Here is a 22663-nt window from a genome sequence, read left to right as displayed (position 1 = left end):
TACTTTTATATAGGGTTACGTTCCTCTCCTCTTGAGACACGTTTCTGTGGTAAAAAATAGCACAGTGGCAACTTCTCTCTCTCTGTGTTTGTCTTTTTCATTTTTTTTCCCATTGGATGCTTCCAGTAGAAAATACGGGATGCACTTTCAAGCTGATCTTTCAGACCCTTTAGTTTTGACGACTCCCTTCTGACAGAGGAGGATTAGCGAAACAGCTGGCTGGTAGGAGTCTGGGGGTTGCACTGTGAAACTAGTCTATGTGCAGAGGGTTGGGGATTCCTCTCTGTAAGTAGTTGCACAGGTAAAGCATCTCTTTAGGTGAATAGAAACGGAGTACTCTGTGTTATCACTGCAAACGCCAGGAGGATAAGATTGCATGCATGTCAAAGGGCTGACCTGCAGATGGGATGGATCTCCACCTTTTTCAGATGGAGAATGATGGCTGTGAGGGTTCCCAAGGGAATGGTGATCAGGGGGCACTGGAAGGCCTCTTGCAGGACCCTCAAACACTCACCTCCCAGCAGCATCTCCTGCAGCAGGTTGTCAATCTTAGCCATGCCGAAGAGCTTGACAAACTGGATCTGCTCTATCATCTGCCAGGTGATGCTCTGCAGCACGGGCAGCAGCAGCAGCAGCTCCCCGAAGCGGCCCCGTGAGTCGTACTGCCTGTCATTGATGTAGTCCTCCAGGCTGACCTGCACCTGGTACCGCATCCGCTTGATCTTGGAGGGGTCACTCAGTCCTTTGGCATCTGAAACAACCCACAGAGCAAACTGTCCAGGCTGCTTCCCTAGGAACTGTCCTCCAGTAATAACATGAATTCTGGGCACAGGCTGAGGTGAGCTGTCTCTGATTCTCTACTGTCTGTGGCAGTGGACATTGTTTTTCTTCTTAGGCTGACTTCACCCCTCCCTCTATGAACAGTTTGGCCCCAAGAGGACACCAGGCGGCACTTCCACAGCTCACAACTAGTATTAGTTGGCATAACACCGACTAGTTCCCTTTGACGATGAGCCTTGCCTGCTGCAAGCTGGAGCATACCTGGGTCAAAGAAGATGATGGCTTTCAAGCAGGCATATTCGTTATCATCTATCTGCAGCTCCTGGAAGGGGAGGACCAGCTCATCCAGGATGCGGATGGCCACGCGGCTGACCTCCACCAGTTCGGGGCAGTTCCGTGGGATGATATGGTCGTTTCCTTTGGACAAGCAGCACAGAGACCATCACCTCATCATTGCCCAAGACATCAGAAGGGTGGCAAGGAGTTCAAAACCCAAGTAACTAATGTTGAGATAATTTTGGGATGGAAGCCTTAAGAATTTCCTGCTTCTGCCCTTTCCCTAGCATGGCCCACCAGAAATGCTGATCTTTGCTGCCAGAGCAGCCTCTCCTCCCTTAGGAGTCACTCAAGCGAGGAGAAGCTGATTTGAGGAGCAAGATCTTCTTCCTCAATCACACCACAACCTGCTTACACTGACCTGAGGGGGCAGTGGGGATGTTCATTGTCACCCACCTATGCCACAGCAACGTGCCATGGCCTGGGTGTGAATGTGTGTCAGGCCTGGCTGTACCCAAAGGTTGTGCTGGGCTCCTTAAAAGCTCAAGCACCTGCAAAAAGGGTGTCCTGCAAACACTGAACCACACACTCCTTTATCCCGGCTGGGAAGCTTAGCAGAAGCAGATCGGCAGGGAGCAGAAGTGCACTCTTTACCTAGCAGCAAGACATCCTTGAACACCATGGACCTCTTGGCAACTCCCAGTAACAGATGTTCGCCTGCATGTGCTCGCAGCAGTGCCACCTGCAAGGGTAGGAACAAGTTACTTGGGTGGCGCACAGACAGACACACAAGGCTGTGATTTCATGTAAGCAGCAGAGGAAGCCCAGAATCTGTGTTACGCTCAAGAATGAGGAGCGAGAGCCTCTCTCTACTCACAGTCAGAGGAAAAGGCCAAAAATGGTTTGCTGCTGTGAATAAAGAGCTCTAAATCCAGCAGAACCAGTAGATAGTAGACAGCACCTGAAGCATCCTCTATTCGTGGCACATGTCATGAGGAAGACCCTGCTAGAGTGTCCCAGGACCGTGTGCCAGCAGCGGCACGTGTTCACAGTGGGCAGTTTACAGCCAAGGCAGCTCCTGCCAAGTGCAGAACCAGGGGTGATGCTCCAGCTCCGGCCTGGGACGTGGGGAGAGGCACGATCCAGTGCTCTGCACCCAGCGTGATATTAGAGATGGGGAGAGCTGCCCTTCCTCTGGCTAGATGTGTGGGAGGGGAAAGTGAGTGAGTGCTTAGGAACATAAGGCTCCATCTCAGGAGAGACTGGGCGAAACCGTGAGCGCCGTGGAGGAAGGCAGTGGAGAGACTGCAGAGCAGCCTGGTCGCGGGGTGGGATGGGGCTGCAGGGCCCTACCCGGGCAGCACGGGGGGATTCCTGTAACCCAGCCCACGTGCATCGCGCCCCTCGCTGAAAGCTCCCTGCTGCACTCAGTGACCTGGTGTCGGAGGCCCAGGAATGAGTCTCCCCGAGGTGCCTGTGTGAGGGGAGATGAGGCTTTTGCTGTCTCTCGCAGGACCAAGGAGGATGGCTGCTGTGTCTCTGGGCAGTGCCCACAGGGACCCACGTCCACTGGCTGGGGGGGGTCACCCTCTGGTCATTTGTTCCCTCTGCAGCAGTGGGCGTTTGGGCCAGAGAAGCCAAAGGGATGTTTTTCTGCCTTGGCGTTAATGATTGAAGTGTTTCATTTTACACCCTTCATTGGCTCCTGAGAATGTTCTGAATCTTTTGCCCTCCTTCGGTTAAAAATTTCAGAGATTTAGGCAGAAACAGAAGTTAACAATTGGACAGCCTGACGTGGAGGCTCCTTAATATCCAGCCAGGAAACTCTGCTGAAGAAAACAATCATTAAACATTAAAGGAGAGATTCTGAAAAGTTTGTCCTGATGGGAATGGTCCCCTTTTCCAGTGTGTTATCTCTCAGCATCCGACAAAGCCAAGCAAAGTCCTACCCTACCAGAAATGTCAGGAAAGTGTGTCACCTATGGAAGAAAGCGCTGATTAAAAAAGATGCTGATGTCTGAGAGATGTTTTTTTTTTTTTTCTTTTTTCTAGGGGGTGTAAAAGAGTTATGCAAAATAAACAGAGTGGAGGTCCTTGCAAAAAGGCTATGCACACATGATGTTGGGGAACCTTTATCTGTATGCCAAAATCTAGCCTCTCTCTATCGCTATCCAAACATGGGTGGGTGTGCTAACTGAGCTGCTCGTAATTAGCAGAGCTGCACAAAGCTGAGCTTTCCCATCTGCTGAAAATTTGAGAAGGTTGGAAAGACTGCAAGTCCCAGTGGGGAACAAACCCCTCATGTGGAAATTTCCTGCCTAATACAAATTCAAGAAAAGCTCAGGTTGGAAGCACCATTTTTGTGTCCATACAATTTACTTTAAAGTTAAACTAAATTACTTCAGCAAAGCAAAAACATCTTAACTGTTCTTTGTTCTTGCAGTGATCACCCTCAGACACATCGTTCCATTGTCAACTAGGATAAATATAAAAGTTGTAACACCACGAAGTAGAACTTTAACGATAAATATAAAAGTTGTAACACCACAAAGTAGAACTTTAACTTTGATATGGAATGGTTTGCCCCACCAAACCCAGTACTCTGACATTTTGGTGCAGAGGAAAAATGAGTTGGGTGTGACCTTTCCTATAAATATGCTGGCAGAGATGATTCATTCTCAGGCAGCATTTTAATGGCACCGTCACAGCGTTTCCCAACATTACATGTTCCCACCAGACATGTCTTGACCAGCTCTCATGCCCCTTGGGCAATCGGCTCGTGTGTATTTTTGTTCATTCCTGCTCCCTGGCATGTCTGTCCTTCTTCCTGCACTCCCCTGAGTATCTGCTGTCTCTGTTCTCACACTGTCCCTCGAAAGCACGCATGTCATTAACTGGTTAGGCTTAATGCAGCACAGTCTTTCCTTTCAAGCCCTTTGGGACAGATCGGGAACTGCTCATCACGGGGGAGCTGCTCATGGAAGTCGTAACAGACCTCTTTCTGTGGCGTGTTCCACGCGTGGCCTTTCCCCTCTGGGAAGGCAGCGTTCAGACAGTCTCTTCTAGAGGTTTTGTTTTCATCTTCTGAAAGGTTTGACAGCCCTGCAATTGTAAAATGAGCTCAGGTAGAAATTGCTGTAGTTTGCAGAGTTGTTAACCGGGTTTACTGCCTCTGTTCCAAATGGCAGAAGGGGTTATGCCGAGCTGCCCCAAGCCTCCGCTGGGCTGCAGCCTGTTTGCTGTGTAAATGTCATTTGCTGTTGGATTCCATTTTGTTTTTCATAATTTTTCTGTTGTATTTGCCTTAGGAGTTTAGCAGACTATCATTTTAAACAATTTAGCACTTTCACACAACAGACAAAAATAATGGAATTAACTGTGCTTTAAAAAATCATTAGATTCCCTGGAGCTCTGGGCTGCTGAATTTTTACTGAAGACCTCAGTTTTAGCATCTGGGGGGGAGTTTCATCAGCTGGATACTCTCTGGAACTGGGCTGGAGACTAATCCTAGATGAAGAGGACCTAGGCTGGTTTTGTGACTGAACAGTGGCTAGATTGGAAATGCCTTCCTACAAGTGACAGGAGCTGTGCTGGCCGCTGCCAGAAGTGTCCCTTCCCACTGGAGCTCCCCCACCATCCTCACATACTGTTCGAGCCAGGACGCACATCATGTCCTGTGACATCTGGTCTGAAATTTAGACTTGGCTGAAGATAGCTCTTTGTGTCTCTTTGATGCAGCGTGAGATCTTGCAGTACAGTTTTACAGAGGAATTCAAACGCACGGTGCTTATCTTGGTTAGGAAATCCATAAATATCATTTTAGTTATTTGTGTTAAGTGTAAATATATTCCTGCTTTTTAGCTCTGAAGAGAGATTTTCTTACTGCCTTGGGAGCAAAATAGTGTTTAGTTTCAATAACTTCACACTAGGAGAATGAATACCAACATATCCTCAGGCAAGAAACAGAAAGAAAGATAGGTAGATTTGTTTTTTAGTCTTGAGCAGGCTTTAGGTGAGAATTCCTGCTAATTCTGATTACCCTGAGCATTTGTATAGCACTTCAGGTTTTTCAAAGTGCTGCATAAACTATAATCAATCAATAATCGACTGATAGATCCATACAAAATGCTCGCCTGATTGTGTGCCTAATTTCAGCTCACTGTTACCACGCCTGTGCTCATCGACTGATCAGTTGCGCATGCAAATGCCCTGCGCGGGCATTGTATGTACGCGGCTCCCAATCAGCCGCAGCAGCCCGATAACGGAGCGAACAATGCGCATTTTCTTTGAAGGTCTCGGCTCTCATTCGTTTCCCAGCCGCCTTCGTCGGGGCAGAGCGAGGCGGGTGGCCGCGGGCACTCACCTGGTCGTCCAGGGGCAGCTCGCAGAAGGCAGGGATGTACTTGGCCCACTCCACCAGCACCAGCAGCTGCTGCTTCATGGACTCGCAGACGTCAGCGATGTTGGCGATCTTCTTCCCTCGGATGTCTCCGTTCATCACGGGAACCGGGGATGATATCTGGAAGGAAAGAAAGGATCCTTCAGCTTTCGGTGCCGCCGAGGGAACGCAGACAGGAAAATCCCAGGCCTGGGAGGCTCAGGGTTGTGTGTTGATGCAGACTCCAGAGGTGAGATGATTACTTTTTTCTGCTGAGCATCCAGCCTCCAGAATATGCAGCACAGTTCACTTCAAATTGAGGTCAATTTAGGGATCTGTGAATACGAAATGTTGCAAAGCTGGGACCGTGGATCATCTTGGTAAACTGTCATGCCTTGAATAGTCCGAATTCAGTAGAATTACAGTACGAATGCTTCCAAAGCCAAGATCTTCCTCCCACTGAACAAATGTGCTCAGTCAAGATCCAAGAGGGAATGAAGGGGCTCATGTAGCAGTCAGCCTTTCCCTCTTGGTGTCCCTCTAACGCCCCCCCACATGAATTTAAGCCTTTTTTTGCAAAACTACACATGTGCAAACATGCCCACAACGCAGATCCCTTTTCTTCGTGGAGAATTATTTGGGATTGCAGAGGCAAATGGGGCCATTTCATATGTAAAGGAGAAGCCTGACAACTCTGCAAGTCCCTTCACCCAGAGAAAGAACATCTCCCCCAAACCAGGCACCCAGCCTCCTGCCTGGTTCTCATGCATAGCTGCTCACCCAGCTCATCTGAAAATTTGCCCTTAGTCACTACTTTATCCTCATGCTTCTGTAAGCAATTAACTCAACCCCGTCACTGCCCTCTGCCTGCCCTGTCCGCTCATGTACAACATCAGCTCTTCCTGTCCTGTTCCTGCCAGCATTTTCAGCTTGGACCCTGCCAGCCTCCCTAAGGAAATGGAGTTCAAATGCCATCTGCATTTATTTTTTTTTTCAGGTTGCATTACCTGGAAGCTCTCCAGCTCTAGAGCTATTATTGAATAAATAAGATTGTAAAAATCTCACCACGTATTACCCTAATCAGAGAGCCCCGGAAGGCTTAGCAAATAAATAAAGACCTCTGAATGAGTGACCCAAGATCTTGGAGAAAACAGCTCCTCAGCAGTATCTTGTTCTAATTACTAGGAACATAAAAGTTACCAATTAGTGTGCCGGAGCCTGCCTTGTTTAATGAGTCTGTCTGTGCTCTGTGGGAGAGCAACAGCTCCCCTGGATTTGTCAATGGCTGTAGTTTTATCAGCAGACCCCACTCAAGCCTTACATGTCATGTCACTGCAGGGCCCAGAAATGCCCTTGTAGGTCTGGTGACTTGAAACCCCGTTATCTCACCTCTCCAGGAGCAGCACCAATGTTATTTTTGGAGGGTATATAAATACATTAGGACCTGTGTAGGACAAAGTGAGACATGGGATGACAGTGGCTACACTGCTGCTGTCAAGGCTTGGTCCTTAGCCCTTCTGACATCCCCTCTTCAAGGAGAAGGACCTTACAGCCTGAGCCCGGAGCCCAGAGCGCGGCGTGTCCTGTCCTGGGGCATCTCCCTGGTCAGTCTGAGGGCAACATGAGCCTTGGAGCAAGGAAGAACATGGGCCACCAATTTGAACCCATCTTTGTTTTCAGGAGGACAAGGAGTGCTGCTCTCCTCAGCTCCCACAAAGGTTGGCTGCTCCTGCCTCCAGCCACAGCCCTGCCCTCGCCATGGCCTGTGAACTCATGTCCTGTCCTGTGTCCTCCCACACAAAGCCAATTTGACATACACTGTGTGCAGACTTTTAAACTGGAGTCCTCTTTTCAGTGAACGCTCTAGGAAATAAGTTTTGGCAGCATGTTTGTGGCAATGAGGAATTTCAAGCAAACACTGGAAAGAATATCTGCATAAGAAAGCACGAAACTGATTCCTTGTGAAACTGTGCAGGAAGCTAGAAACCAGGAGTTCCTACCAGGCATCGGGGAAAGGAAACTGCCTGTGCAAGGCCAGCCCCTCGGCTGGCAGAGACTGCTGCAGCAATTTGGATTGCTGGATTGCAATGACTTTCCCCTGTTTTCTTCCAGCAGGCTCTCCAGCCTCCGTGTGCCCCACATTGCCTATTATTACAGCGCAGCTCCAGACCAAGGACCATTAAGGGGAAGGTTTCAGGTAACAAATGCCTTGAAAAACCAGCGCTGAGTTGGCAGATAAGTTGCTTAGAAAAGAGGCAGGGATTTGAGGACTCAGCTATTAAATACTCACCAGGCCCTAGTGGCCAGATAGTGCCTGGTGCTTGTGAATTTGCCAGAGAAGAAAGAAGAGGTACCTGCTGTGCCAGGACTTCTGCCTGCAGTAAGACATTGATGGAGGGCAAGCTGCTGTCTTCATAACTTGATCTCCGGGTGCTGATTCGGTCCCGTTCGTTTTGTACAGCTGCAAGAGAGTATTTTGGCACAGCTGCAGGTTGTTCATGGAAATGCACAGCAAAAACTATCACAGTATTTTGGCATTGCCTTTCGCAGTGCTTTGGACTGCTTCCTGAGCTGCAGTTTCCCAGCTTCCCTGCCTGGCAGGGCAGGGTGCAGCTGTCTCTGGGTTGTGATGTGATGCCTGCGAGAGCTGACTACATTTAGTCATTCTGTTTTCGCGTTGCCTTTGTTAGGCTTTCCTGGGACTGGGGTGTTTCAGAGCTCAAGGACTTGGTTCGAAACCTGCAGAGTTCAACGGGAGAGTTTCATTTCAAAGGATCTGTCTCTCAGGTTTTTGATTTCAAGATATAGGATCAGTCTCTTAGGGGAATCTCTGAGACTGTGGCCATGCTCACACACGGAGCCCCCATACGTGCGAAATTGAGCAGTTGAGTACCTGCACGGCTATTTTGTCTGTCCATGCGACTTCTGTGAGCTGCATTTGGGAAGCTCCTGCACTGGGTAGGTGCAGTTTGCGAACCTCTCTCTCAGCTACGATAAGGAAGAAAATGTAAAACAGCTCCTATGTATCTATCCAGAGCAACAATGCTCTCATACCTTAACACAAAGAGAGTCCCAGGACAGGTATCACCCCGGCATGCCTCCCTGCTTGGTCTGCTCTTGAGCAGGGCCTGAGCTCCGAGTCTGAGCGGCAGCAGCAGCCGGAGCAGCAGCAGGAATGCTGAGGAAGAGAATTTGCCTCTCTGTCTGCTCCGAGGCTGTGGGCTGGCCATAACTCACCACGGCCAAGCCAGTCACCCAAAGCCATCTGCTCAAATAAGGTATTGATCGACGGCAGGGGAAACAGAACAGTCTCTGCCTTAGGCTCTTGGCTCTCTGGATTGATACGTTCTCAATGTATAAATCCGCCTGATAAAAAGCAATAATGAGGCTGGGCCAGAAGCAAAGCCCTGCAGTCAGCGGCTGTAAATAGGAGCTCTCAAGGTTATGCCGCTTGTTATCAGTAGCAGGCCCCCGAGTTCAGTCACGCCATGATGTTTTCCAAATGTTTGCTCAGTATTAGCTGGTCATGCACCTAATGTAACTTCTATTGAATATTAACAGACAGCAGCAGAGCTCTGGGCACGGGATGAGCGGGCTCTGCGGGGAGAGGAGGATTCCTATGTTCTTCAGGAAAAGTCAAGCCCAGTTCCTTGCAACACCTCATCCGCTTTAACGGGGGTGAAATGTTCCTGCTCGGAGAACTTCCCACAGACCAGTGTTCCTGGGGCAGGGCCTTGATGCCTCCACCAGCAGGGTCACCAGCGGGACCACCGGCAGCCCCAGGTGCCCTCGCTGCTGTGAGTGCTTCTGAGAAGCGAGCAGGGCTGAGCAGGGGGTGAATCCTGCCCCGCCGTGTCCGGGGCAGGGGACCCAGAAGGACTGCAGAGACAGAGATGCAGGCAAGTCTGTGGGGTGCTCCAGGGCCATGCTGGCAGGCGGATGCCTTAACTCATTTTGAGTAGAGGTATAGTTGAAATGCTCCACCTTGCTCTGGGTCCTTCCTGCCATGGCTGATGTATCAGACAAAACTCAGCTGTCTACAGAGGGCCAACAAGAACCTACAGGCACATGAGGAAACAAAGGGGCAAAATGATAGCTGCACCCTTTGCTGGAGGCACCTGTCCCGCTGTGGATCTGATGGTGACTAGGCACTAGCACTGACAGCAATGTTCCCAAAGTGTTTCCGAATTGTCCAGGCCTTCTTTGAAGTTCCTGCATCTCACTGGTGTTAAGAAGCGTTCCCAGGTCGCTCAGATGTGGGAGCAGAGGTGATGTGTGTGTCAGTGTGAGAGTGCGCTAAAGAGCCACGGGTGCCATGGGCATGGCCCTGTGGCACCCTCCTGGCTGTCTATGCTGACCCCTGAAAAGGGCCTCTGAAATTGAATTCAGGAGCACACAGGGTCCCTGTGCTTTGCTTGGAAGCTTAATTGACTGTTGGGATGAGAGCTGCTTGCAAAGCCCTGGTACAGATGGCAGCAGGGCAGGTTGGGCATGTGCAGGGCTCATGATGAGGGGACAAATCTCCCCTTAACACCCAGTGATGGAGGCCTGGTTCCATGCAGAGGGGAGCACTATGGAAGGAAGACAGGGCTAAGCTGGCTGAGCGAGCGTGCCCACGAACCGGCGGGGACTGGCCTTTGGCTGCGAGGGCTTCCTCAGACAGACAGACAGACAGACAGCGTGACCGCTGCTGAGGGCAGCACGGGGAAGCCACGCTGTGACCCACCTTCCTTCTTCATTCCTGCTCGGAAGCACTTCTTAAGCCTGCAGTATCGGCACTGGTTTCTTTTGTCTTTGTCTACCACGCACTGCCTGTTAAACCTGGGAAGAAACAGAGGTGTGAGGAGCAGCAAGACGGAGCCTGTTACAGAAATGAGGTGACAGGACAAGGCAGAGCCCCAGGCTCCACGATACACTCAGAGCAGATTCCTTGAGGCTCACCCTGAGAAAGGAGCCCCAGTCTGTGCCACTTCCACGCTTGCTTTAATCTGAACTGATTAAAACTGAGCACCTCAGCCCCCTGCTCTACCCCTGGCTGAGCAATAAGGACAAGCTAGATCTGACAGTCACACGCAGGAGCTCAGGCTGCTGCTCTACATGCTGGCCACGAGGCAGAGGGTACTTGAGATGGAGCAACAAGCCCCAGGGAAGTTCAAATTGTGAGCCAGGAGGGTCAGAGCCACCTTGGTAACCTCTATGGTAAGCTGGAATCCAGTTAGAAGGGAGGAAGAATGCATTTATTATGAATTTAAAAAAAGGATAGATGTGAGTTTAAGTCCCTGAATCTTCCCAAGGTAGTGTGGGATCCAAGGAGATTGCTCCTGACCTCTGGACAGCTCTGCAGTCGCCTGTGCTTCAGAGAGGAGATGGGAAGCAGCCAGGTCCTGCCCTACACACTTGTATTACCACATTGATCACACGTGAGGGTACATAAACTGATCTCCCATGTGTGGTTCTTGTATGCAACACAAGCCGGGTAGCCATTTGCAGCAGGAATTTCACTTGCAAATTTGCTCTAATTTGCTGCTGATTGATCGAGCTTGCAAAGCAAAGACAAAGGCATACAGAACTGGGAAAGGGCTCCCAGCCATGCCGAGTTCTGTAGCTTTTGAAAAGGCTTGTTTCTGCTGTGCTTCTGGAAGCCCCAAGTCAAGATCTCCTCAAACGGATGACTGAAAGCAGCCCTTTAAGCATTTGTGTAACACTTATGTAGAAGGTCTAGCGTCAAAAGAGCGGGGCACCCGGGCTTTTCTCACTGGAGCTGTGTGGAGGGGGCTCCCTGGGCAGCCAGGCTAAATAACCCTGGGGTGCAGGCAAAAATATGTTTCACATGCTAAATCTGGGGCTTCTTTCCGTCACCCAGATTTCAGAGTCATGTTGCTGTTCACGCTGTCCAAGTGGCTGTCAGGACACCAGGAGTGGACCACTCCAAGATCCTGAGGGAGTCAGACACGCTGAGCTGAGGATTCCTCAATTTCCACTGCGACTCCAGGTCTCGGTCGCTCAGAGCAGCGAGCAGGCAAGTCACAGCCACTGGTGGCATGGGAGAGCCGTGGGCGTCCTGCCAGCAGCACCAGGTGAAGTGTGTGAGGTGCACGAGCGGCGCGCATGTCTCGTCCCGTCACGGGACGCGCAGCCACGTGCACACCGCGTTACCCAACTTGTTGCCTCTTTAGGTGCTCAGAGAGCGCAGCAGGGAGATGGCAGACACACTTCCACCTCGTGATGGAGAAGGGAAGGGAGGCCACTTAAGTGCTCCCAGGGAGTGAATGGGGTTTGTGCTGCACTCAGAGCACAGGGCAGCAATGTGCTCAGCCCCCGAAATGGGGCTTCCCCACCAGCACCACCTGGCTTTTTGGTCGCATCCGTGCTTGGCAACACCCATTTGCAAAGAACATGTGTTTGGTCCCTAAAGTATGAGCTCGCAGGGTCTTCCCTCAGTGATCCCATGAGGGCAATGCCAGAGGGAGAGCTGTTCTGTGCCTCTGGCCCTTCCCAGCCAGGGGATGAGGTCAGGGAATATGGTGGAGGATGCAGGGAGGATGAAGGGGATGAAGGAACATGCTGCTGTGCTCTGAGAGCTTTGCTGTACAGAGCTTTGCTGCTGGGGACTGTTTAGCCTCTGCCACACATCTCGTCCCCCTCTGTCCTTACCTGCAGGAGTACATGTGGTTCTTCCGGACACTCCTCCTGAAGAAGCCTTTGCAGCCATCACAGCTGGAAGCCCCGTAATGCTTCCCCGTGGCGCGGTCCCCGCAGATGGCACACAGCGCGCTCACCCCGATGCTATTGGAGGTGTTGAGGTTGGCTGCTTCTGATGGAGATGTGTCTGCTTGGGGAAGGACACAGGAAGAAGAGGGTGAGACAGACAGCCAACATCTCCGAGCTCAGTTTCCAGCGAGAGACCTGATTTTTGGGGAACTGGGCAGCTGCAGCCAGGCTGTGTGGCAGCGGGCTGTCAGAGATGTGCGTGAGGAGTGGTGGTGCTCCGAGCGGCCTGAGTCATTGCAGCCTGAACGTGCTCAAGCTGCTGCTGTGCCAGGGTGAGACAGCTCTCCCCAAAGGCCTGCCTCCAGCAACGCCTTCAGACTACACGGAAACCCAGCTGTCACAGAGCGCAGCCAAAATTCCTGGGGGATTTGCAGATGCTTTGGGCCTCTGCAGTGTGGCCAGAGAGTGAGCTGGTGCAGAGTTAAAGCTGAGGCATTACAGCTCAGGGTGAGCTGCTGGGTTATGAGCAAGGTGTTTGTGTTACAGCCCTGAAACAGCCCAAGACAGCCCTGAGCAGACGCTGTTACAAAAATGCGGTGACCAGCTGCCTTTGCTGCAGAGCCTCTGCCAGGCACGGAGCTCCAGCCTGCGCAGCATGTCTGCAGCTGAACGAGGCTTTCAGTGCACAACGGGCTCAGCTGGCTTCTGCTGGAAAACCCATGGGCTAATACTACCCGTACAAGGAAGGATTGGGCAAGCTAACACAGAAAGAAAGGGCGACACTGTAACATGAAGGAGGCTGTGTGCCGGGTATCTTCCAGTCTGGTAACACCACTGCTGGGACAGATGTGTCTCTCAGTCCTTACAAACTGTAAGGGGACTGGCATGTGCAGGGCTTTCTTGGGAGGGTGGGGAATTGCAGCAGTCTCTGTAGGAAAGGACACCTGAAAGGCTCAAAACCATACAAGCCTCACACTAAAACCCCTCCAGCAAGCCAAACAAATCTCAAGGCTGAAGGGATCAGCTCGTCATTCAGTTGATCTAGTTGTCCTCTCCCGTGCACATTTTCTTGTATCAGCATGGGCACATTCCCCTGCCTCAGTGGAAATCCCATTTGCAAATGATACCCAGGATTTACAAAGCCATAGAAACCTGCTGAGACTTTAATACCTGAGTATATTGATCCCGACAGCCCCCATCAAAGGACAGTCATGGAGATCAGCAGGACCAATGGAGGCTCCGACCAAGACAGCAGCAGTTTCTGCCAGAGGCACTAAAAGAACGTCCTCAGGCACCACTCGTGACCCTGCCAGCATCCCATAACACAGAGATGGGCATTGCACAATGAGTGGGGCTCCCCAGAGGACATTCACCCCCCATTTCTGGAGGCCTGACAGTCAGTCGCTGAGGGTGAGCCCTGATCTCCCCAGGTGTGTGGGGAACAGCTCTGTACTCTTGATCCCCCTCTTGCCTTCTCCCTCGCCATGCTTCTCCTGGATTTGGCAGGGACACAGTTAATGCTTGCCTGGGGAGGGCCACAGCTGCTCCCACTTGGCACCCACCAGAAAGGGGCTGCAGGGGGGCTGGGGGCTATAAAAAGGCTGGTCCTAGGACAGCTGCCTTTGCTAGCTGGAGACTGTGTGCTGGGGGAAGGCTAAGGTAACACTCCTGGGACTTTAATATTAGCTTTTATTTAGTATGGGGAGGTGCACAGCATCCTCGTGCCTTCCCTTGGTGTAGATGCGTGGGCACAAGTAGCTGGGAGTGGATGCCGTGACCCTGGCAGTGAGCTCACACAGGGCGTCTCGAGCCAGCCCTCTCCTGGCTCTGGCAGCAGTTTTCATTTCCCTGCTTGCTTTCTGGTTCCTTGTGTCCCTCCTATATTGCTTTCCTGAGTCACAGTTTGCTCCCTCTCTGAGCCTGGCACACCCGGCTGTACCTCGGGGCTGGAGGAGCTGTGTTCTTGTACATGCTGTCCTGCCTGCTCGGGAAGCTCCTTCCCCTGCTCCCAGCACCCCGAGCCCCTTCCCCTGTGCCCATGTGTCCCTTGCCTCAAAAAAAAAAAACAAAAAACAGCTTGCCTCCAAAAACCTTCCTCTGAATGCATCCTGAGGGCTCAGCTGCCTCAATGTTGTTCCAGAAAGTTAGCTTTTCAGTTTGCTTCCTATGTTTAGATATAGTTTGCAACAGAGGATAAAAGAAATAGTGCTCCCATAATCACAATACTTGTCTATCAGTGACAGCCCAGATACATCCCTCCTAGTGGGGTATCATGCTCTAAACAGAGGAATATATAATAGGAGAAACTGGTACTGTTACTGGAGAAATCTTCATCTGATAGGAACTGGTTCCATTTTTGGTGAGCTAATGGATAATTTTCCTATCAAGTTTATTTTTGTAGTGCCAAAAATATGTGCTTTTGGCTGCTGCATTGAAGGCATTTTAACGGACATAGGTTTGGAGTTAAAGTAAATGGAGGAAGGAAAAAACAACAACACAGTTTGTGACCTCACAGCTGAGTTAGGGTGACAGGAGCAACTTGGAGTTCCCAAGCCAGCCCGAACACAGGATGTGTTTGTAGTGGGACAGTGGCAAACTTCCCAGGGCTGAGTGGCCACCCCAGGCTGGAGCCGGGGAGCCCCACAGGCCACCAGCCGAGCTCTCTGGCACTCCGTGGGCAGTTGCCCTGGGGTGAGACCAGCCCCTCACCGGGATCTAGGCATACGAGGAGGAGAGGTGTCAGTGCCTTGTAACGCAGCTGACTCATCTGCCCCTAGGGCACGTTTCGTGCTGCCCCTGAGCTGGCTGTATGAAATTCCTGAGTCCCTCTGCCTCATGGAGCCCCCGCTCACAGTCCCGTGCAGGGTGAGCTTTTCTGGTTTCCCCCCCCACACAAACCTCTGTGTGCTGTCTAGGAAAGGAGCACAGGGAGCAAAGCCCGGGCTTGTCCTCAAAGGTCCCGGTGGGTGCTGGCAGAGCCCAAGGGGGCTGCTTTCAGCCCCAAGCCCCTCAGGTGGGTATGGACAGCCCTGGGCACAGAGGGCAGGGGGAGGTGGTTGCACGGTTTCGGCACCACGATGCGACATCTGCGGGGAGCGGAGCTGAAGCTGGGGAAAATCTGTGCTGCTGGCACGGTCCTGCCAGGACAGGGGTGCCCAAGCAGCCTCGGTGATACAGCGAGCAAGAGGAAAGGGCTCAGGGAGTCATTTTCTGCAGCGTTACTTGTTTAGTCATTAACACGTATTTAGAGAGATGTTAGGGAGACTGGGAGAGGAATCTCCTCTTATTGCCGAGCATTAATCAACAGGATTCCTTGGTCCCCAAACGGGTGGGCCAGTATTGCAAATCCTGGTGGGTTAAGTGTGACTTCACCTTCCTGAAGGGATGGGAGCTCTCATCACCCGCTGCCAGCTCTGCTTGCTCCCCTCCCAGCCAGGCCAAGCCCCCCGGCCCCGCAGTGCTCCAGGGACCACGCTCCCACCCAGCACTGCACAGAGAAGGGCAGTGGCCTCAGGGCAGCTCCTGGGGCAGCACTCGAATCACTTTTTTAAAGTGATTTCCACCCTCACCAGGCACTAAGAAGCTTTCTGGGCTGGGGAAAACCTAGCTACAGCCACTCCTGGGATGGGACTGGCTTTCCGCTTGAGTCACGGGCTCTGTGGAGTTTCTGGTGAGCGGTAGGCAGCATTTCAGTTTGCAGCTTTGGGGTTTTTTCTTTCTTTCGGAGCCTGTGGGCAGTGAGACCCACCTGTCCTCAGCTCAGGCCCTGGGCCGTGGCTGGATGTCCGTTGTGGACCACTAATCCCACCGCGCTCTTGTTGCGCGCCCTTCCCCGAGGTATCTGGGCACCATCCCTCCCATGCCCGGCACCGCTCCACCACCTCTATTTCTCTCCGGGTAAAGCAAGAAGCCCCCACGAGCCACGCAGCAGAGCGCCCCGCGGTGCCCCAGCCCTCCCCAGGAGCGATTCGGCGACCACCTCGGGGACTCGTCCTCCCTCAGGAGAGGAGGCGGCGCGGGGACTTACCGTTGCCCATAGCCAGCACCTGCATGTTCTCGAACTCCAGAGTGGTATACGCCGGGTCCAGTGCCGCGCTATAATCTGCCATCTCCATGTCTATCAGGGCTTTGGAAAGGCGCATTATCATCGGCAAACACGGGCCAGATTGTACTGATTCCCTTGTCCGAGGCTATTGGCCCTTATGCCTCTCTCTGCCTTCGCTGCGTCCCCTATCTGTTGTCTTTTATTTCAAATATTTCTCTGAAAGGATTTGCTGAGCCTCAAGGCCTATACTCCCCAGAGGGGTGGAGGCAGGAGGCAGGGGGTTAATCTTTAATCATCTCACCCACTGCTGAACGCTGCTAGGCTTTTTTTTTTTTTTTTTTGGTGGAGCAGCAGTGATTCTTGTTGACTGTTTATTATTGAATCTTGAGGCGCTGTGCTCGTTTCAGCCCCAGGCACACGCAGGACCGCGAGAGAAGGCGCTCGCCACCCAGGAAACACCTTCCTGGGGCTATTGACCTTGATGCCGAGCTGCTGCTGTTGGTCTTAATTGTACCTGGGGTGGAAAACTTGGAAAAAACCCTGCCTAGAGAACAAGGCTGCTCTTCACTTCTGTCATCGCCTTCCCCTCTCCACCGTTCGTTGCCTTCGCCCCCCGATTTCCCCTTCTCGCTCCCTCCCTCCCACAGCTCTTCCTTTTTTCTCCCTTTCCTCTCCGAGAAGGTCAGCGCCTGCATTGCAATTTACACGTTGCTATGCAAAGTAACAACGTAGGGCTCATTTTACTTCCCTATAAACCCAGTTTTACAGGGGCTGAGTGCCCTATAAACAGGTCCCACTCTGCAGCCGTGACCAAACAACCTTCGGGGTGAGGGTTTGCCGAGCGCCAGGCACGCAAGCGGAGCGGCGAGCGAGGGGCCGAGCCAGGCCGGGGCTGGCGCGGGCACCCAGGGCACGGCCGGGCCCGCTCCTGTCCCCTTCATCCCGGCGTTGGAGCCACCCGGTGTCAGACACACCCCGGCCCCGCTTTGACTGACACGTCTTAAAAGTTTCATTGGGCGTTTTACAGCTCAGCGGGGCTTTGCTCTGCGGTGTGGAGTTTCCTTCTGTGGATTCAACCTCCGCTGCCTTACAGGCCTCCAGCCTGCTGGCATGGCCGACACCTCGGGGCAGACCCCGGGGGCACACAAGCGGCAGAGCTCGTGCTCGCCGAGCCCCGGCTCACCCAGGGCATGTCAGCCCTCTCCGGGACTGACAAGTTCCAGTGTAATTTGCAGCACCTAAAAATGCAAGATCAACAAGCAGGTATTTAATTGATCACTGAATGGCGTCAGCTGGATTGCTCAGGAAAACAAGCAACTGATGATTCAGTATCAGTTTGCTCTGCACTGGAAACATCCCTGATTTCACAATCGGCTGGGTCCACGCTGCCAATTTGGGATTGAAACATGTTTGTGTTTGTGCCTCCTGGGTGCACCAATACAGCCCCGGCTCCATGAGCCATCCTCACCACGGTGGCTATATTAGGATGTATGTAGCACTTCCAAATAGCACTTTTACCTTTGGGCGACAGATCTGCAGGAGCAAAGCGGGGAACAGGGGAAAGCCCCTGATTTCCTATTTGGGACTGGCGACAAGTGATCCTTTTCTGCAGGGGAAACAGTCCTCTGCTCTGTGCTCTCAAGAGACAGGCTGGACCCTCTCTGCACTCACGTGGCTGGCTGTACTTTCATTCGGCAGGAACAGTCCTGGGCTAAAAATGAATTTAATGATGTGCACCAGGGTGTAGATGGTAAGGTGGAGTGTAGCCCTGCTGTGGCCTCATTTCAGGGCCCTCCGTCCCAGTCCTGCTCGGGCCACAGTGATCCCTTTGATTAGATAAATGCTACAGACACTAGGTCAAATATGTGCAGGATTTGCCGCGGTGTCTAGTAAAATATCATAAAAGCATGGTCTGTTCTGCTCTGTTCAGCAAAACAAGCCTTTTGCTTAAATAGCCTGCTGACAAAATAGGGCTGCAAAGGCCGTTTGCTTCTAGGGCAGGAAGGATTAAGAGGGCCGGGAATAGAAGACGGGGAGGCAGCGTGTGTGTGAGAGAGGCAGATAAGGAGCGGGGAAGTTTGGAGAGCATTAGGTGGCTCACGAGGCAGGGAGCTGTCAATGGGACGTGGAGCTTTCCGTCCGCAGGCTTGTGTTGACTGTTGTTTTCTCGTTACCGGTGTCCTCTGCCTGGTGCACCCTCACAAAGCTCGTCTTAGCACAGAGGTGAAGGACCAGACCACCAAGGACACCACGCACTTCCTTTGCCCCGGGGATGGGCTCACGGCACGGGGCCGAGCCCCCAGCTGGAAATGCGTCTGCTGCAGGAGGCTGATGTCCCCCTGGGGACAGGCTGCCTGGGGAGTCCTTGTCTCTGTCTGACATCCCTGCATGGTGGTTTTTTGGGACAGCTGGCAAATGTAGTCGTGGCCTATAGTAGTTAATAGGACCACGATGGCCTGCAGCTGTTTTAGGGTGGAGATGTGCTGACTTGAAGCTGGTTTGGAGGCTGATTTGAACACTTCTGCCCTACGGAAGATGTTTGGGGTTTTTCTATTTGAGGTAGAGACAACTCTAAGCTGGCAATCAACTGGGGACAGCCTGTTTGTCCTCGCTGGGCTGCCAGGATGTAAACCCAGGGGAAGGCAGGGTGTGCTCCAGGGCCACAAGCACGGCTGGAAGAGCACCCAGGGCTGGCATGTCCCGTAGGAAGGAAAGGACATTTTAGAGGGGCTTTATCAATGCACTACAGGCACGGAGGGACCCCATGCTGCATCCCAAGCAGAGCCCTGGTAAAGCAAAGGCTGTTCCAAGCCAGGTGCTCAGGCATATTTCAGCTTTCAGGCCATCTCCTTCTCCCTTTTCTGTCCCCTCCACCCATGCCAGAAGATGTCTGCAAAGGAAAATTTTACAGCTTCAGGCCATGAAGCCTTCTGCACTAAGTAATTATTTAATTTTTATCAGTTGAGCAATAAATCCTTCAGCCTTTTTCCCCTCTAGCACCTCATGACACTAATTCTGCCTTATCTGTATGTCTTTGGCAAATTAATCTAAAGCAAAAGGGGATTCCCTGAAAATAAGATCTATGTCCTTCAGTAAATGAGGATGGGGAATAGACTCTGTAATAGAGCATTTATGGGAAGGATACCATCAGCTTCCACGCTTGCTAGCTCTTTACGTCAAGTGGGTGAGCAGGCTCCTCTCACAGGGCTCCTCCTGCCCTTCTTGCACAGAGTGTTGTAGGATCAAGAGGCAATTCAAGCTGAAAGGGACCTCAGAAATCTCCGATCCAGCCTCCTGCTCAGAGCAAACCTTTGGGTTTCCCTGTTCCAGCTCTGCACTCTCAGGAAATCCCTGGCAGAAGTGCCAGTGCCCGGAGCCAGCGGGACAAACCTCGCAGAATGCTGGCGATGCTTCTGCTGCCACTTGGCAGCCACCGCTTCAGATCGCTCCTACCGTGTCACTCCACAACTGGAGTGGCTTTTCCTTGGCAAGCAAGTGAAGTAGAGCTGGGCTCCGGGTCTGAAATCTCTCCAGTCCAGGAAAGCCCTGAACAAGGTCAGGGCTTCACAGCCAGCCCCAGGGCCGCTGCTTGGGGACCGCACCGGCAAAACCCACCGCAGTATCGCCAAGTCAAGCTGGTGGGGAAGCACAAAGCTGAGGTGCAAGACGAAGACCAAAAGTCCCAGGGGAACGTCGCCAGCATAGTCATCTCCACACATGCAAAGGTCCCTTCTGCTTTTTTTTTTTTCCCCTTTGAAATTTCAAATTCCAGTTTGTGGACAAAGTCCTGCCTATCTGAGAATATAGATCTCCGACCACTGACCAAACTCCACTCCAAGCAGTCCTGAGGGCTGCGTTTCCCCTTGCCCACGGATGCCTCCACTCAGTCCCTGGATCTGCCAGGATCTCACCGAAACTTTTGCACCAGAACAGAGCGCTCATACTTGCAGAAAGTGGATTTTGCGCGTTTGAACCTTATCTTCAGTATCTTCCTTTCTGAACGCGGAATGGGAAGGACCATCTGTAATAACCAGGTAGGAGCCTTATCACCTGCAATTCATTTGGGCAGCCATAGAAAATGAGAAGGTGAAACAAGGGCTTCCATTGTGCTTATACTAGCAATTTTAGCTCATCATTTAAATTAGGGAAGGGGGAAAAAAAAGGCAGCTTCAGAAGGGATGGAAAACACGAGGGCACATTAGCTCTTGGAGGCAAAGCCACTCCATATGGTTAACTGATAACTCCAATTTGCCTCTTCCCTCTCATCTTTTCTGATTCTCCTGATTAAGCTCAATTTATTCTCATGCTAATCATTTCTTGACCTGTTTATTCTGCATTAAAAAATTAACAGAGAGCAGTTTACTGCATGACTTGTTCACACAGAAATGCTACAGATTAGCAGGCAGGCTTTAAGCCTCAACGCAAGACTTTTGGGTGAAGCACCCAGTCTGCGCAGCTCGAGGATGAGGTTTTTTTCCTGTTTTTAAAGAACAGCTTTTTCCAAAGTCAATATAAATCCCCCTGCCTTCGTGCCTTAAGTATATTTGCTCTGTGGCTATTTCCAAAGGGGAAAGATAAAGCCAAGGGCTAGTGTTTTGTCAGACTTTCTGTAAACAGGGATATTTAGGCCACACTGTCAAGCCCCTTTGCCTTCTACTGCAGAGAGTCATGACTTACGGGGCAGAGCTGCCGGCGTGTTAATAAGCAGCTCCAAGGAATTTGCAGGGGCTGCGGGGGACTGCAGGTCAGCGCAGCTGAAACAAGCCCCGAGTTGAAGCAGAGGATCTTCGTTTAAGCTCCAGGCAATCATCTGGCTGACACACGGACAGGTGTCAGTCCCCAAAACGTCCACGGCAGCAGAGAGGAGTCTCCAGGAAAACAGATCATTAACCAGAAGCTGTTTAGGGTCTGTCTGCCCCTTGCCAGCACCATGCAGCACATCCCTGCCCTGGCACAACACACAGAAGAGCCCTTGGTGGGGCATGGCTCACCCGGGAAGCGGATCAGATCCGGCCCCAGCAGGTGACCACAGCGACATGTCAGAGTGAGATTTGTGCCCTGGGCAAGATGCGGGCGTTTTGTTCAATGACAAATTCTCCCCAGTGCTGAAGTTCCTGTAGCTGTTGTTGGGACAGATGTTGTTCGGAGGCCTTGGGGCAGTGCTGCTGTGTCAGCTGGGACGCTGCACGGGACAGTGCATGCAATAGCTAAGGCAGAGCAGCTCCCGAGCAGACGCCGGGCACGTTGCCACTGGTGAGCCCTGGGACATGCAGCAGTGCTTAGGGCTCCCCGGCACAGCTACGGAGGATGCAGACAGCTTCGCTGCAAACTCGGGTTATTTCTCACTGGTGCAAAATTTGTGAAAGGTAGCCAAACGAACCCGAACAGTCCAGGCCCCCAGGACATAAAATCACTGTGCAGCGAACCAAGGCGATTTTTGGACGTGTGCTTCAAAGGATGCAGACGACTCTGCTTGAAATCGTCTCCAAAAGCAACATGTGCATTTCAGCCGAAGCTGGGATGGATGTTGGAGCTGGAGGCAACCAATGGAGCTAAAATAAATAGCTGCTATGTGAAAGCGGCAAAAAAAGAACTGCAAACACAGGGACAGACAGAGCATTTCGGCATATACTGCTTTAGCGATAACACCGTGCGTGCCTTTCATCCCGGGATCAGAAAGGGGTTTATTATGCTGACTAACAAAGGCTCTGAGCACTTGAGGAAGTAATTATTGGTACTCTTAGGAGCTGTTGTTTTGCAAGGACAGTAGAAACAAAGAAAGTTGGAGCTGTTTTCAACATGGCAGCTGCCCTCAGAAATGTCGGTGCATTTGCCTATCTTGTTTGTATTTGCAATCGCTCTGGCTACATGGCAGCCCTCGAGAACGGTGTCTGCGTGTCGGTAGCCACAAGCGTGTGCTTCTGGCTCTGAAAATCTGTCCGGTGTGTTTTTGCACAAAATCAAGCAACGAGCCCAAGCGAGGAAGAGGAACTATTAATTTCATCTTATCCCATCACACCGCGGCCTGCAGCTTGGCCCAAGTTACAGCATCCACCTCCGATTCCTGCTGCCCCACCCAAATCCCTATAATCTGTGACCATTGCGTCAGATCCCAAACACAACCGAACGGAAACCCGGAAGCTTTCCAGCAAAATACTCTCCTGCCTGCTCAGGAGGAAATCAAGAAAAGCTCCAGAGCCACCTTGCCACGTGACGGTCCAGATTCACGGTCTGCGTTGGCAGCTGCTCAGCCCGAATCCCAACCATTTCAGCCCCAATCTGTAGGGGAACAGAAGCCGTGGGGAAGCAGTGGCACTGGAAGGAAAGTTTGCTGTCAGATTTTCTGCAGAGCTGTGTTCAGCAGGGAGCAAGGAGCACCTATCGCTCCGTGCCTTGCCAGCTCACACATTTAGCGTGACAGGGAGCTTGGCAGCACACGCCTGGACCTTTAGAGAACTTGTTCAACAGGTGAA

At 51.9% G+C, this 22663-nt stretch overlaps 1 protein-coding gene and 1 long non-coding RNA gene across 12 annotated transcripts in view; one reads left to right on the top strand and one right to left on the bottom strand.

Moving 5' to 3' along the window:
• LOC308178690 overlaps window positions 1-22663 on the top strand; it is a 44607-nt gene that overhangs the window by 9624 nt on the left and 12320 nt on the right. The window contains exons 3-4 of one of the 8 annotated variants that reach the window (XR_013939897.1): window positions 11298-11453; window positions 12095-12293. This is a non-coding gene — a long non-coding RNA (uncharacterized lncRNA). The other 7 variants (XR_013939899.1, XR_013939898.1, XR_013939900.1 and 4 more) reach the window with 7 other exon arrangements.
• The window catches only part of HNF4A (hepatocyte nuclear factor 4 alpha), a 35786-nt gene that overhangs the window by 3242 nt on the left and 9881 nt on the right, over window positions 1-22663 (bottom strand). The window contains exons 1-8 of one of the 4 annotated variants that reach the window (XM_080557654.1): window positions 16173-16475; window positions 12089-12263; window positions 10161-10255; window positions 7789-7895; window positions 5420-5575; window positions 1711-1798; window positions 1042-1197; window positions 515-751 (exon numbers count right to left, since the gene is read on the bottom strand). In XM_080557654.1, the coding sequence (XP_080413780.1) occupies window positions 515-751; window positions 1042-1197; window positions 1711-1798; window positions 5420-5575; window positions 7789-7895; window positions 10161-10255; window positions 12089-12263; window positions 16173-16293 (1135 nt within the window). In that variant the 5' untranslated portion in view covers window positions 16294-16475. Of the gene's footprint in view, window positions 1-514; window positions 752-1041; window positions 1198-1710; window positions 1799-5419; window positions 5576-7788; window positions 7896-10160; window positions 10256-12088; window positions 12267-16172; window positions 16476-22663 lie in introns of those variants that run through there. The other 3 variants (XM_080557655.1, XM_080557656.1, XM_080557657.1) reach the window with 3 other exon arrangements.

Source organism: Anser brachyrhynchus, assembly GCF_964034855.1.
Source record: "Anser brachyrhynchus genome assembly, chromosome: 16".
Taxonomy (NCBI): domain Eukaryota; kingdom Metazoa; phylum Chordata; class Aves; order Anseriformes; family Anatidae; genus Anser; species Anser brachyrhynchus.
This window is presented reverse-complemented; position numbering and strand designations above follow the sequence as displayed.